The following is a 16,257-nucleotide window of genomic DNA, read 5'->3' on the forward strand; positions in this document are numbered from 1 at the left end:
CCAAAGGCGTGGGTCTTCGGAGTCGCACTCTCCCCGTCTAATCTGAAATCCAGTGTGAGTCGCCACAATTTCCGACTCTTGAACAATGAATGGTTCATTGATTTTGTGGTTCTGATTAGCCTGATCATCCCTGTCTAAATTGCTGCATAAACTTCGATTCTTGTGGTGGACTCGGACGATGTGGATTCCTTCTTGCTAGAATTATTGTTCCACTACTTTATTGGGACGCGGTGCGATTCCCGCCAGTGAGCTACGGCGGAAGCAACCGCCCTCTTGGCTGTAACCAGACAAATCTCGTAAGAAAATTGGCCGGAGCTCGGGTCTGGCACGTGCATGGTGGATCTAAGATTCCGTGCACGCCTCATGGCACATTATGATTGGCCGGACGAAAGCGATGAAGAAATCCAAGAGGGAAAAGTCCCGAGGCCGGTTACCTAACCGGATCCACGGAGGAGGTAACGAGATCCAATCACCGGTTAGTACGTAGCCAGCCTCGCCGGAAGCAGCTTCTGAGCTCTCAGTCAAACAGCAAACAGCCTCTTTCTGCAAACAAGCATCAAACACGTGCATATAACAGGGGCCGAGCGCGCGGTTGCTTTGGTTCATGAAGCGCGTAAGTGAGGACGACCGCATACTGAATCACTGATAACTTGCCGTTGGATTAGCCACTCAGGAAACACCAAATGGCGGATAAAGCAGTACGTATATGGATTTTTTATGCGTCCGCTCGTAAAGACAGGACCGGGCGGTATCCGTAAAAAAAAGGCGCCCCTTTGAGGTGAGCTCACACCCGGCGTCCGGTTAAGTTACCGGCAAGTGGCATCATAGGGTCACAGTGGGGTGGGGGTGGGGCACTGCTCCTCAGGGGTGGGTCCCACCCACCCCTCCCCCGCCATCCGCGGGTCCCACTCCTGGATCTTTATTTATACCCGATTTGGTGCTCGGCTTCCGTGGCTCCTTGGGAGTCTCCTTGTGGAATCGGTTCCCGATTCTTCCTTCTCTCCTTCGAGTGTGTGTTTCTTTTTTTCGATTCTCTTAGAAGAAGATTCGGACATCTTTGATCCGTCGTTTGGAATCCTATCTGAGAATTCCCTTCTCGCTTGAATCAGCTGCCAGGCCGTTTCGGCGACCGGTTTCTTGCTTGTTTGAGGTAATTTAGCCCGCAACGTCATGTAATTTGTAGTCGTTCTTATGGATGCCACTCGGATTTGAGGTTTTGGTTGGGTTTTTGGTGGACTGTGTCGATATTTCTATTTTTGTAGAGGTTTTGCTGTGGGTTCTCGCAGATCGGGGAGTTTTGGTTGAGAAGTCCAGTTCCTGGTTGGGATTTATGTGATATTTCCTCTTCAGGTGTTGATCTGAACCGTTCTTGGTTGTTTCAATCACGTTCCATGTGAATTCCTTGGTTTTTTCTTTTCTTTTGGCTTTTATGGCGATTTCCGTTAACTTTCTCTTGTGACTGGGATATTTTATATGTTTAGTCCTTTTTTTGAGGAGTTTTTTGGTTTTTTTGGGTCCTTTCTATTGTCAGGTGTGGATTTGTTGGCTATTTTTGTGTTTAATTCAGTGAAGATTTGGTTATCATATCTTGCTGCTGCTCAAGCTTGATTAGTGTGAAGGCACGGTGGTTGGGATGTCATTGTTAAGTGAAATTTTTAACTTTCTGGACATTTCTAGTGTTGAGCACGTTGTTTTTCAAAAGTTTAAGAATCTGCTGACTGTTGCTATTGAGTTAAATAAAGTAAAAGCTTGACAATCTTCTCTTGCTGATCAAGCTCTGATAAGTGTTAAATAAAGTAAAAGCTTGACAATCTTCTCTTGCCGATCAAGCTCTGATAGCACAGTACTAGAAAGTTATTATTTTTTGGTTAATTTTTGAATCTTTTGGCCTATTCAACTTCGGTTATGGATTTTTGTCTATTTTCTGTGTTAAATTAAGTAAAAGTTTGGCAAGCTTCTATTGCTGATAATGCTTGATTATGAGGTGTAGTGTAATGGCACGGTACATGAACAATGATTTAGAGTACATTGTTGAGGACTATCACGACATGGGTGAATTCCATGATGAGCTTGAGATGAATGGCCAGAAAAGGGAAGGCCGAGATGCTGACCTTGTGGAAGATGAGGACCCGGTATGACCCTTCTGGATTAAATCTGCTTGTGTTGTGCATGTGAAATTGCATTCTTTTCATGATTTTTATACCTTGTCTTTCAGACAAAGCAAAAGAATGACACTTCAGCCTCCGAGTACAGAAAGGGGAAGGATATTCAAGGAATAGCATGGGAAAGATTGAATCATTCCAGGGAGAAGTACCGTGAAATAAGGTTGAAGCTGTACAAAAACTATCGGAACCTTCCAAGAACCCGAGATGAATTAGAAAAGGTTTGCTTTGTCTACTAGTTCTGTGGTATTTCCTTATTGTGCTGCTAAGACTAAAGCAGAGGACCAGATGCATTTTTGCATGTTCTGTTGATTAATTTTTCTAACAGTCACCTTGCTATAACCCATCTCTAGAGCTGCCGGAAGAAGCAGATTGTAGATTATTTTGATTTGTGACTGATCTTATAGGTGAAGAATTTCATTCCTAATTGTTCTTTCCTCCTACTGAACTCTGATAACTTGAAAAGGTTCTGTGAGTTGCTTTCTACCCATTGTTTTGCCAACTACTGGTCATTGTTCCCTATGGCTAGGAAACTTTTCCTCCTTTTTTTTTCTTTCACTTTATCTATTTGAGGCTTGAATGGTTTGACTTATGATCAAGAGTTGGTAGCAGCTAGAATGTGCATGATTCATTTTACGCTGCACATTCTCTTGTTTTTTTGTTTGTAATAAAATGGTATATTTCAGTTGCATTGTTTCTTCTTATAGTAGTATCTCTTCTGTTGATTCTAAATTTGTTTCTGTTGATTCACTGTGTTTTCTTGGTAATGTTTCAAACTATCAGAATGTACTTATATCTGGTGGCTGTTTAATATACTATCTTTCTTCATGTCTAGGAATGCAAGCAAGTGGAGAGGTCATGCACTTTTTATGATTTTCAGTTCAACACGAGGCTTGTCAAGTCGACTATCGTGCATTTTCAGGTACCAATCTTCTCCTGCAGTTCCTTTCCAAGATTCTCATTTGATAGTTTGTCAAGTAATATTGAAGTGTCAATCATAGTCCATCATTTGGGTCTTGATTAGGTGCACAAAATTTCACTAGTTGGCCAGCCATCTTTGGTGTCTCATAGCTCAGTGATAATCAATTGGGACTTTCTATAATGCACTATATAATATAACGTTTAGTAAATTTTGTGCTTTTTAATTTGTTCAGCTGTTTCTATTTTTAGCTGAACTTTATTTTTCCTTTTGATGGGCGAGTTTTAACAATTCTAGTGCACCTTTAGAATATCAATTAAATATTGCATATATAGTGCAATGCCATGCCAACTCACCAAAGTGGAATTGTTGCAATTGAATTAAAATTGAAGCTCTTTCCTTGCATAAACGATGTTCATATTTATGGCCCCACTGGAGATACCTGCATACCTTGCAGTTCGTAAACTTAGTAAAATTGGGCTTGGAAGGCTTGATTTATAGCCTTAAATGTGTACTATTGTTGATATGCCAGCATCAATATTTTATTATTTGTTGAGTCTTAATAGTTTTGCAGGTTGTCAATACTTGTTAATTAGTATGTGGAATTATAGTTCGACTAACTAGCTCTGTGACCCTAATGAAGCATTTACATCATCAGGCATCATTTTTTCTAGGAAGGTAAGGTATTTCTTTAATGTGAAAAAGTTGGCATTGAGTACTTCAGTATTTAGCAGATAGTCATGTTCTTTTTACTTATGCTCTATTTGCTGAAGATAGGTTCATTCACCCTTAGTCGATTTGCTAATTTTGCTTTATTGTATTTGAAATTGCCTGCTCTACTAACTTTTTAATTTTTAGCAGTTGGAATCTGGAGAGGAATGCTATAACATCATTTATGAAACAGATGTGCTTGCATAATATGGGTGACAAATTTCTTACAAAGATCTCCATAGCACTATAGCACTATTTGAAGTAAAATTGCCTTGCATATCATGCTTGGGTCTTTTCTACAATTTCCTCGCATTCTCTACTTGTTTGATATAGGAATTGCGCTATTCAGACACTTAAAAAAAAAAGAAGAAAAGTCAAGGTTTTAGCAAGTTGTTTGTGATGCATTTGACTAAGAGTTGAAGATTGTGTTTTTTCTAATCTCATGATTTTTGTACCGAGTTTGTCGCATCATACAGTTCAGTCCACAAGTTCAATAGGTTGAATTGTCAGTATGCTGTAATTTGTATTTGTTTTCTCTTTTATAGCATTTTTTCCCTCATAATTGTTGAGCGGCAACAAATTAATGCATTCTCTAGCAGCTGCTGTCACATACCAGGCTGGTTAAACTCAGTCCCATCTAATTCTTACTAATCTATTAATTGCTTTGCTGCAGCAGTCATTTTTAACATTGATATTTCCCAGTTTCTTACACTTTACTATTTGTAGATAATGTGAGCTTAAGAGTCCGAGATTTGCCGGATTTCTAGTTGTTACTGCTTGTGGACTGTATGCTTGGCTAACTTATTCACCGGTTGCAGGCTTTTGCCTTGATGGATGTGTAATCCTTCCTGCAGTAATTTATTGTTATGCCTTGCACAATGTTAGGGAGATCGCATCTTTTTTCATGAACTTTTAGTTATATGATGCTGTGATTAACCCCTCTGATAATTAGGATTGGACTGCCATATAATATTTTTTGTCAGGAAATAAAAGCAGGGAGGAAGTGCTTTCTGAGCAGCCAGCGCTATAAGGGGAACTTTTTCATATGGTATGATGGGATGTTTTATGTTTAACAAGCCTCCCTCTTAGAGTCATGTGCCCAATGTATGTTGTCGTGTTTGGGACATGAAAGGGGCAAACTAACATTTTCATGCAGCATATTCATGCTGAGCTGTGATCTCTGGCAGTCTGCCTTTCATTCTTCTTAACTTGATTTCACTGAATGATATTCCTTGGTGTCAAAATTTTTTAATGGCTGTCTCATAGGGTGTAGTTAATGTTTGGCTTACATTTGCACCCTGAACTTTATGCTGTCCAGTTGTATCGTTTTACTCTCCTGCGCTTGTGTAACATGAGCCCGTGCATTGTTTATAAGTGCTTGTGTGTTAGATATTGTAACCATTCTTTTGTGGTAGGATGGTGAATTTATTGTTGTCCTTGCTCATTTCAGACAGTAGAAATTAACTTTGTCACTTGTCATATATGGAATGCTTGTTAAATGGCTAGAAATTACATACAGAAATGGGAGGAAAGTAAAGTTATTCTGGGCATATGACTAAGGGTAACAAATTTTGTTTACATCTGTTGGTGCTACAGTTAATAACAAATGATTCTGTTTCTTCCTGTTGGTGCTGTGGTTAGTAACAAAGAATTCGCACTATAAAGTTATGACATCAGTCTTGTTAGAAACTTGAGTAATTCATGACAAGTTAGCCATTCTTAATAAAGGGGACTTCGGTTCTGTGCTTGTATCACTTGGCCTTGGTTGACTGTATGTCTTTCTTTGGTACATTATGTTGCATGAATGGGGTTGAGCGGGATATTTAAGGCATACTTATCGTATACATTATCATTGTGTTTTGCCTTGGAACATAATTGATGCTCTGGAAAAAACATGGTTTAAACTAAGTGTGCCAAACCCATACTTCTACTTATTTGTATCTGTTGTTTTGATAGTTGCTATTTAGAAAAAAAAAAATCATTTGTGTGACAATTCAGATCGGTTGAACATGTGGCAAGCTTCATTTTTCTGTCTGTTTCATCTTGGGCCAAGTGCACATAACATAGCACTGCTGTATACAAATAGGAAGCATGGATGTATTTGACATGACATGGTACTGCATTAAGTAGATAGGAAATATCTTTTGTGCAATTGGTGTATCCGAGAATGGATAGGTTGATGAATATATAGGTTGATTGTATATTCACTTCTTGAATGATACTTCAGATCAAGAATGTTTGATACTAAACCAACAAGTTGGTGCTGGATTTTGCTCATGAAGTTTCAGCTTGGACATATTCACATTGCACGTAATGTCTTGTAATATTTGTCTTGATCTGAAATAAAAAAAGTGTGGCCAAAACTACTGGACAACATCTTTTTAACTTATGGGTTTTTTTTTGCATTTGTAGCCTGTTTGCTTTTGTGGATGGAGTAGTAACACGTGAAAGACATCTAGGGATAATCAGAAACTCTTGTAGAATGTTCTGTTGTTTGCCTAACGATTGTGCAACGAGTAATGTAATGAAAACATGGTGTTATTTGTGTGAGTCGTATTGTGATAAACATGGAGTTTTGGGGGTGGGCGGTTCTAATAATCTCAATATATGAAGGGAAGGGGAGTTACCAAGCAACAAATATGTTCCCTTTGGAATAATGGAACCAGATTTATGAATCAAATGTTATATATCTATATATATATATATATATATATATATATATCCTACCTTGCATCATATGTTGGCTTTTCTTTAAAGATATAGGGCAATTAGTGGGAGTTCCTTAACTTCAGCAATTCAATATCCTTCTGGTGCCTCCAGTTCCTGCTGCTTTGACAATACTAGGTTATATCACACCGATGGACCAGTGTTTTGAAGATGCATAAGGTGGGGCATAAACAAAAGTAGCGGTTGTATGCCTTGTGTCTTCCTTTGGAAGATATGAAAAAAATAAGGACAGAAATTGTGAAAATGGTCACAAATAGATTGAGTAGCATGTTTTATTGTTTAGTGGATCTGTTATAGATTGTAAACTGCATGCTTTAGGTGTGCACCAAGCTCAATGGTCCATGTACAAGAATCTTTTGGAACCTTAATCTACTCATGACTGCAAAACTACAGAATATCTTTTGGTGGTTGCGAATAATATTATAGAGTGCATTACCAGTAGGCAGTTGACAAGGTACAAGGTGGGTGGCTCTGCCGTACATTAGCTGCATGCTTGCGCCTCAGGTCTTGTAATCTGAGAAAGAGCTTGACATGTAAGGGGTGGGAGGCTTCATAAATAGGATGCTTGGTTATTTATTTATTTATTACTTGAAATGGGCAAAATTTGGTAGTGGGTATCCGTATAATCATGCCCGTACTTATTGAGGACTGTGAGATGAATCTGCATATTGGATATTTAACCTGCATATTGCATATTAGGAAAGAGACATTGAAAAATATGTATTTTTTTTTATGGATCTGATTCTGTTTCTAATTGAAGAAATCATATTCTTGATAAACATTTGTGCTTCTGTTGGGTTAATTAGCTGTGGAAGATTGCAAATGAAGGTAAACAAAATCTTCCACAGCTAAGCTAAAACTAAGTCTACACTATCTTGATTATTGATTCTTTACACGGTTGAGTTTGTGTTCCCATCATTATCTCTGTCCATGGAACCTAAGCAAGTTCAACATGGACCTTGTCTGCCGAGATAGTTTCTCCTTCTCTCACCAAGAGTACAACATTCAATAGAGTTTCCTTCATTTATCAAAAGCACGGTTTCCTAAAATTTTTTGTTTGCATGTTGGCTTCAATGCTAGGTCAAACCTAACAATTTCTTGTCCATCTTCTCTTTGGCTACGTCTTTTCATCTCATTTATATTATGTCGCATGGAAGAGAAGTGACTCAGCTGTGATATGTCATTGTTGTCCGATTATTTGTGGGTTTCTGCATCATTGGTCTGTCCGTCAGAACTATGTTGTGACTTGTGAGGGTGCTCAAAAAGATGTTCATGTAGCTTAAGTGCTACATTATTGATGGATGGTGAGCAGGGGATGCGTTGAATACTGTTTGGATAACTGATATTTAGAAAACATTGCCATATGAAAAAGCTGTTTCATGCTTGTTGTTCAGAACATAGTACTTTTCATGATTAGCGTGACATCATGGAACCATGAAAAAATCGCACAATATTTGAAGCACAAAAAATTGCAGTGACCCTTTGTTTTCTGGATACAAGTAATATATTGTTCTTGTACATTTTTTTTCCAAGGCTTGTCTGACAGCTAGGGTTTCCACAGCTGAGGAATCTACTGTGGGCAACATCAAAACATGATGTCTACACGGTGCAAAACTACTCGGTCATGCACTGGTCATCACTGCTTCGAAGGGGCAAAGAAGTCCTAAACGTAGCTGGACAAATTGTACCTGCTAAGGTTATTATCTTACATCCAAAATTGAATCACTTTCTGCTTGTTGATTTGCGGACATCTCACTTGGCTGTTTAGTACTCTCAGAAGCACCGTGGTTCCTCAGCTCACTCACTATCGAGGGTACTGATAAGTACCTTGGTTGTAAAGGACAACTTAATGGCGGCTGGTGGTTTTCAAGGCGAGCTTATTTGCAAGGTATGATGTCTCAAAGATGCCCTACAATTTGTTTGTTAATTCCAGGTAGCTAGCTATATGACTGAGTTTTGGCTTTCTGATTTATTTTCCCCACAGTACTTGAATCAGTCAGGAGTGTTTTTCTGTACAAAGATAACTAATGGTGCCAATGCCATCACCAACACAGTAGATATTTATCAATCTTCTAAGTAAGATGTGATTGAACTGCGTCAAGCAAGTACTTTATTACCTTAAGGTTCTCATCTCAGACTCTTGTCAAATTGTGCCCTCTCAGTGGCTCCACCCGAGTGATGACTGCTAACAATGACTGCTGCGTGAGGGTGTTTGACATCGAGAAATTCATGCTTCTTAATCGTCTGCCTTTCTCGTGGTCCATTAATGTGAGCATCCTGCTTGTTTCATGTATCTCGGTCTAGTTTCATAATCTTTGCTTCTAAGGAATTTATGTTCTTCTACAGAATACTTCTGTCAGCCCGGATGGCAAACTTCTTGCAGTTCTTGGGGACAGCACTGACTGTCTCCTAGCAGATTCTCAATCTGGAAAGGTAATGCTACTTTCCTGTGTTACAGTTTATTCTGTTTTGGAGTCCTGAATCATGATGATATATATATATATACTGCCTCATTTTTTCCTGAATCCTTTATAGGTGATTGGAGATCTTAAAGGTCATTCAGACTACTCGTTCGCATCGGCTTGGCACCCTGATGGTCGCATCCTGGCCACTGGGAATCAAGACAAGACATGCCGTCTGTGGGATGTGAGGAAGCTTTCTCAGTCCTTCGCTGTGCTCAAAGGGAGGATGGGAGCAGTACGTGGCATCAAGTTCTCAGCAGACGGAAGGTTCATGGCAATGGCGGAGCCAGCGGATTTCGTTCACATATACGACACTAGGGCTGATTATGGCCATGCTCAGGAGATTGATTTGTTCGGGGAGATCGCTGGTATAACGTTCAGCCCAGACACTGAGGCACTCTTTGTAGGTATAGCAGACCGCACTTATGGGAGCTTACTAGAGTTCAGGAGGCGGCGCCGGTTCCATTACCTGGATTCCTTGCTCTGATGACGGTCTGGATGCAGGGGGGGGCGTTGATGGTTTCTTTGGTTTGATGCTTTGTACATAACCACATTGGATCGGGGTCCTGGAAACGATGCCTTGAAGAGGAGAAGTTTCATGGGTAATGAAGGCGGCTGGGTAACGTGCCAAATGCAATTAGAAACTAGCGGAATTCCTCCACCCTTATTATTATTTTTTTTTCGCAGTATCTGTATGGAAGTGCTTCATGGGTTTTTTTTTTCGAGTGCTGCAGCGTTAATGCTTACGTTAGATATTGCAGCTGTGTGAGTGGTGAGATAATATAGGTGACAAAGTATTCCACCAGTCTATATTAATTTACTAAATTTCAGAAGCTGATGGTTTTAGAGATCGAGTACTAGGATGCGTTGCATCATGACTCGAGTTTTTGGGTGGGTTGGATTTAGCTTCTTTGTTGGCAGAGAGTTTTGGTTGAATTTGGACTGTCGATTGTTTGTTTTTTTTTCTTGGTAAAATAGGTAAATTAAATCATTCGAATATAAATATATTTGTAAGAATCATCAAAAACAATAGGCGGAGAAGATTTATAAGCGACGACAGATATTATGCGTATATTTTTAGTGCTGCTTAATTTAAGATAAGATTGGGATAAAGGTTAGGATCAGATTTTGTTTTGGAAATGGAAATCTATTATCGGAGTTGAACTAAGAGGTCTTGTGAGGACCATGGATATGCGTATGGTTAAATTTCAATGGCTGGCTTGAGCTTTGTCTTATCGGCTTGCTAAAATTTACGTTTGTGTGCGCACATGGAAGGCACGTGCAAGGTGCTACTCCACATGCATAGAAATCACAAAATTCTGGATTCCTGAGATACATGTAGAAATTATTTTACACGCCAATTTCTTGCAGCCCTTAATCAACACCCTCCAATTAGCAAGCCAACTTCTCTTATACTTTCTCTGTTTGGAAAGTTTTCATTTCCAACAAATGAGGAAAAAGGATAGCTCAAAGCTCCCACAACTGTAAAGTTTAAGGAATGTCTTTATCCTAATATGTAAAGAGATCTTTTGTATTTCATACCTATAACACTTACATTATAGTGGAGTAATTTAATCTTTACACCAAGGCTCATCCTCATTTTTAACAAGTAAATCATCTGGTATAATTATTTTGGCCAATTCACTAGTGCCAATTTTAAAGTATAAAAATATATAAGCTAAGAACATATGATCTAATTGTCATAATTTGTGCCTAATTTTTTCTAATTATCATTGAAAGCAGGATGACCAAACCTGCCTAGACATAAACTTGAAGGGAGTGGGGAAGATCTTGAGATAAGTGAATGAGCTATATTGGCATTCACATCGACAACTAAATTAGCTGCATCATTTGCATCATCAACCTGTTTCCTATCCGCTACTTAAATAATAATATCAAGTTCTAAATAGACATAAGAATGCTGCCAAGTTGATCAGGTATCTTTTTTTATTGAACAATAATAAAAAAGTACCGCCAATTACTTATTTAATTTTAGATTAACTAATGCTTGATGCTTAATTGAATACCCAAAACTTTGTAAAAAATGAAATTACTTCCCCTCTCTCTCTCTCTCTGTGTGTGTGTGTGTGTGTGTGTGTTCATTCTTCCTGGAAAAAAAAAAGGGTGCAACTGGTGAACTGCAGCCCAATTTGCACTTACATTATTTATACTCTTCACTTTCTTTCATCCAAATCAATATAATGGAGAAGCATCAAGTCATGAAGAGAACAAACTAAGCGTTCCTTGGCTGAGAGACGGAAGAACCGATTAGGAAAATATTAATATGCCATGCCACCTCGACCCAAAATGTCAGCACCTGGCCAATTGGACCAACAACTCGTTCCTTGCAAGGAAAAGACAACATTATTAGGTCGCAGTCTCTTTCTGAAAAGCTCTGCACCTAGACCCAGGCTTAGTCGTCTTCAATTTGATTAATGCCACCTTGTCTGTTCCAAGATAACTTAGCACCATCATTGGATGTCTATGTCATCATTTCATATGTATTTTTTGGTGGAATAATCTCATCTGCATTTAGAAAAATTAAATATTTTTTCACAATCCTACAAACGGTCTCGTAATAGCATGCTGCCATCTGGGATCGGTAGTTTCATGCAAAGAATTTTATTTTAGGATAAAGCTAGCCTAACTTAATTTGTAGTCCCATAATAGCCTGCTGAGTAATGAGTTCAAAATTACTTATAAAAATGCAATCAATTATTTTTCTTTTTGAGATTATCGGAAACTAACCCTATCTTCTATCCTGACTCTATCTCCGAACTCTTATCCAAATGGCAAGAGGTGAAAGCATCCGAGCAAGATTTCGATGATACAGTATCAATTATCAAAGCTAAATAAAACAAACCAGGCATAACTTTTATGATGTCAATGGTGGAAATTAATAGGATTCAAGAAATTCTTAAGAAGAAAAGTTTCTTTCATGCCATCCATTCCTTGTCGGACAATGATTGGTGGGCTCGTACATAGGGCTCACTCATCACCCATGCGACTAACATGTACTCTTCTTATCCCCAATTCATACGGGATCGATGCCCTTAGCAGGGAGAAGAGTGGTGCTGGAAAGTAGTGCTCAATTTTGAGACCTAGTCTGTTTCAAGCTACTAAGATCTCAACCTGACATGGTAGATGTTATGGACAATCTAAAACCTCCAAATTGTTGCTAATCATGGGATATTGTGGTCGAGTTGTTTGGTTAGGTTTGGATAGAATGGTTTGGCATAATTATATATGAAATTGGATTCTCTTCATCTTACTTTTTGTTAATGGGTCACCATTTTTCTTGGCAATAATCTAGCATTCAAAGTTTGTGGTTCAAGAAAAGAGTGAGGTGTCAGATCGACGCATGCGCAGACACACCAGAGCTCTACCAAATTTATTAAGAAAATGAAGTAGGAGACAAAGGGTGGAGCTTTCAAAACAATAGAAAAGCAGGAAGAAGGCAAGGCACAAGTTAAAGATGATATTAAGGGACTCAGACAAGAAGGCAAATAATGGGGAAGAGCTTCAAGAATGCCGGCATTTTTCTGGCTGGAGTTATGATTTTTTAAGAATCAAAGAGGTCGGCAGATGGTTGTTGCACCTCCGAATTGACAGTCATTGAGGCGGAGCTTCGGGCAACAGGTTATACCTCGAGGAAGATTCCACTACGGTGATCGATTGGATACTGAGAACTGATCGATATGGGGACGGTCATCCATTGATTCGTGAGGCTCGCAGATTGGCCAGAGGTTTAGATTTCTTCCAGACAGTGCATATGTATCGGAAGGCAAACAGAGCTGCAAACTGGGTAGCCTCCTACGTGGCTCGACACTCTGGAGAGATTTTTTGGACTAGTCTCACTGAGATTCTTATGAGATTTTTTTGTATCATTTTATTGCTTCTGACTTGATAAGCTGTAATTATGTAAGAGCTATATGAATGTCGTTTTTACCCAAAAAAAAATCGAAGAGGTCAGTGGTAATTTTGAGAATCACTTAATTAGTTGAGGTTTTAATTTTGTTCTCACAGTTGAACCTGCAGTAGATGTACATATGTTGGAACATGCAGCATATAAGCTTTTAGATATAGTGTGAAGATTTAATACCAACATATCAAATTATGGTGAGTTAGGCGTCTTGCATCGGCCTTTTTCAACTAAAAGACTTCATTTTTACAATTCTTTGTGATACAAATACAAAAGAAGATCCAAAATCTAAAATATTCGTCATTACTTTTTTTTAGATTGATTGAGCATATTGCATTGGTAATCCTAGACATTTTTCCACGCCATCAACTGCAAATGACAACATGATGAGCAACTTGCCTTGGTTAAATAGTTAAACTAAAATTGGCTGAAACTCTATTCACAAGCGACGAAAAGCATATTAAATAATAAAATTGTACTTCATATTACCTCATGAAGCCTTTTTCTTAGTTTCGATCTCTCTGCAATAAATTATCAATCTAATTCATAATATAATATGATAGTATTGTTTGGATATGCATCATATGCAAGAAGATTGGCCAATAAATGTAAAGTTTGAGACTGTTACACATCTTATTTTTATGGATGATTGCATCATACCATTCAAAGCCGGCAAGGAGATAAGGTTTAAAGATTTAATTTTTTTCATTCTTGTCTTCTACTTAATTTTTTATTTTCTCTCTCATCCAAGTTCTTGGCTTATAGCCATTGGCATTTGCACAAACATCAGAACCTAATATCAACTACAAACTCCATCCACATACATCACCATCCCATAATCCCAATCTATGGGCCATAGCACCTAGATCGAGCCAAGACACCAGAGTCCACTTACTCTCCTTGTCCTTTTCCTAAAAAATATATCATTAAAAGTGACGTCCCAACCAAAACCTGCCACGTAGTCCACTCATCTTAGCTTATTCATTGTTCAGAGAGACACCAGAACTCCTAGCTCCACAGCCACAGCCGGGGTAAAGAAAAGAATGAAAACCTTATTAAAATCCAAAGGGCGGTAATTCCCAAGAGTCCAGCGTAATACAACCCAATCACTACGAGACACGTATTGAAACCGACACCCGCCAGTCCCTTCCTTGGACAGGTGCCGGTGAGCAAGAAGAGGCAGGGTACGTGGCAGTTCGTAATTGGCCGACGTGGGAGAGGTGCGGGCTTATATAAACCCTCCACATAATCCCATTTTGATCAGAGAGGAAGCTTCTTACCCCCACCCCAAAGCAAGAACCCACCCCCCTTCGGTGAGGCCGAGCGACCCCGTCGGAGCTAAGAGACAGTGATTCCTGATCCAATTTCTTCTTCTTCTTTGCAAAATTCCTTCTCCGAATCCTTTTCTTGCGATCTTCTGCGTTCTTTGGAAGTAAAGATTGATTTCTGAGCCCCCCCTCCCCCCCCCCCCCCCCCCAAAAAAGTTCTTTTTCGTAGAGAAACAGAGATCCGGGACCCGTTTTTTTTTTTCCCTTTAGTTTTTTCTGTTCTTAGATTTGCCAAGACCAAGAGGGTTTGTTTTTCTATACCCTCAGATTGGTCTTCTGTTCTCTTTCTCTCTCTCTTTTATTTTAAGCCTTTGTTTGATCAAAAGATCCACCTTTTTAGCTCAGCCTCTTTCTTTAGGTCCTCCTTTGAAGTCCCTTTTGCCTGTTCCTTGGTTTTGTTCAAAAGCCAGACGGGTTTTCCCTCATCTTTTTGTTCTGCTTTAGCTAAAGCTTTGGTTTTGCTTTGAAGAGAAGCCATGACTGCAGCTATAGATATATTTAATTGCTTATCAGACCCTCTAAGGGAGGAGCTCATGCAAGCACTCGAGCCTTTTATCAGAGGTGTTTCCGCCGCCTCCTCTTCTTATAGTTCCTCCTCGCATACCACCACCCCAGTGTCCCCCTCCCCTTCTTCTTCTCCCTCCCCTCCTCCTTTCCTTTCTTCCTACTACTCCTCTCCATTCTCATTCTCTTATTCCTATCAAAATCCCACCTTGGATTTCTCCCTGGCTTCGACATCAAGCTCCGACATGATCCCCCAAGGCTTCCTGATCCAGGAGTCCCAGAGCTTCAGCCGGCCGGGCCCGATCGGGCTCAACTATCTCAGCTCTCCTCAAATCCATCAGATGCAAGTTGGATTCCAGCACCAGAATCCGAGGCAGTTGCAGCAGCAAAGGAGCCTCCTTGGCACGAGGCCCCAGCTGATGAAGCGCACCGGCTCGCCGCTCCCTCCGTCGAAGCCCGCCAAGCTCTACCGTGGGGTCCGGCAGCGCCACTGGGGCAAATGGGTGGCCGAGATCCGGCTGCCCAGGAACCGCACCCGCCTCTGGCTTGGCACCTTCGACACCGCCAAGGAGGCTGCGCTGGCTTACGACCGTGCTGCCTACAAGCTCCGAGGCGATGCCGCGAGGCTCAACTTCCCCGAACTCCGGTGCAGCGGAGCTCATTTAAGTGTTCCTCTCCACTCCTCTGTTGATGCCAAGCTCCAATCTATCTGCCAGAGCTTGGCCAGTTCCAAGAAACAGGGGAATGGCTTATCCGGTTCAGTGATCCCAGAGGAGATTGGCCCAAAGAGCGAATTGGGTTGCTCTGGAACGGACGACAACAAGTCGGAGAGCTCATCGTCGGATGAGTCATCTTCAGGATCCTTGGCAGTCTCCGAGATGCAGTACCTGGACTTCACGGAGGCGCCATGGGATGAATCAGAGAGCTTCATGCTGACAAAGTATCCATCTTGGGACATCGATTGGGAATCGATTCTCTCCTCCGATCAGTAGTCTTTAATTCTTAGTTTCTGGTTTGGTAATTGGTCTCTTCTGGGGCTGCTGCAAATGGGATTTTAGACATTTGCAACGCTCCAGTTGAGACTTCTGGTATTTTGGAGATTATTGGGTTAAGTTAGTAAGGTTTCTTAGGTTTAAGGATTGAGTCAGTGGATGTGTATTTACTTAGTCCGAATCTCCTGGTTTGCTGGTTTTTTCTAGGCATTACCAGGAACAAAGTTGTCGTCTTTGTGATTGGAATTGTGAACGTTATGGTAGCTTTGTAACTATTGAAGCTTTGTGATTATTAATATGTTCTCGAATTTTGGTGTGGAGGTGATGAATCTTGAAGGTCAAGACTTTTTGCAGAGCTTCAGTTGATCTATTTATTTATTTATGTGTATTCGATCTAATGATTTATCTCAGAGGGACAAACTGTTTAGCTCACAGTTTTTGTTGATTATGTTTTATTTTCTTCTGACAACTTATAATGGAAAATTTTAGTCCTAAGATCTTGTGGGGGCATACACATATTGTGTTTGCCC

The 16,257-nt window shown here is 40.0% G+C and overlaps 1 protein-coding gene and 1 pseudogene across 7 annotated transcripts; both read left to right on the forward strand.

The window, feature by feature from the left end:
• Positions 1-832: 832 nt before the first annotated feature.
• Positions 833-9,814, forward strand: LOC103717227 (putative WD repeat-containing protein C2A9.03). 6 transcript variants are annotated; one of them, XM_088721818.2, is made up of 11 exons: positions 833-1,150; positions 1,991-2,132; positions 2,216-2,383; positions 2,998-3,084; positions 4,776-4,840; positions 8,081-8,215; positions 8,297-8,407; positions 8,504-8,595; positions 8,682-8,787; positions 8,866-8,952; positions 9,055-9,814. In XM_088721818.2, the coding sequence occupies exons 5-11, from the start codon at positions 4,838-4,840 to the stop codon at positions 9,466-9,468; spliced, it is 948 nt and encodes a 315-aa protein (XP_088577944.2). In that variant the 5' UTR covers positions 833-1,150; positions 1,991-2,132; positions 2,216-2,383; positions 2,998-3,084; positions 4,776-4,837; the 3' UTR covers positions 9,469-9,814. The 6 variants fall into 6 exon arrangements, with proteins under 6 accessions (XP_088577944.2, XP_017700707.4, XP_088577943.2 ...); XM_088721817.2 differs by lacking the exon at positions 4,776-4,840 and adding an exon at positions 1,263-1,350 and having other exon boundaries at positions 951-1,150; XM_017845217.5 differs by lacking the exon at positions 4,776-4,840 and adding an exon at positions 1,263-1,350 and having other exon boundaries at positions 953-1,150; positions 8,288-8,407.
• A 4,353-nt stretch (positions 9,815-14,167) lies between these two features.
• On the forward strand, positions 14,168-16,047 carry LOC103717228 (ethylene-responsive transcription factor ERF060 pseudogene; annotated as a pseudogene). Its single transcript, XR_015987105.2, has one exon. The product of XR_015987105.2 is annotated as an ethylene-responsive transcription factor ERF060 pseudogene (transcript).
• The last annotated feature ends 210 nt before the right edge of the window (positions 16,048-16,257 follow it).

Source organism: Phoenix dactylifera, chromosome 5 (assembly GCF_051530095.1).
Source record: "Phoenix dactylifera cultivar Ajwa chromosome 5, Ajwa_hap1_PhDact_Kaust_v1.1, whole genome shotgun sequence".
NCBI lineage: Eukaryota > Viridiplantae > Streptophyta > Magnoliopsida > Arecales > Arecaceae > Phoenix > Phoenix dactylifera.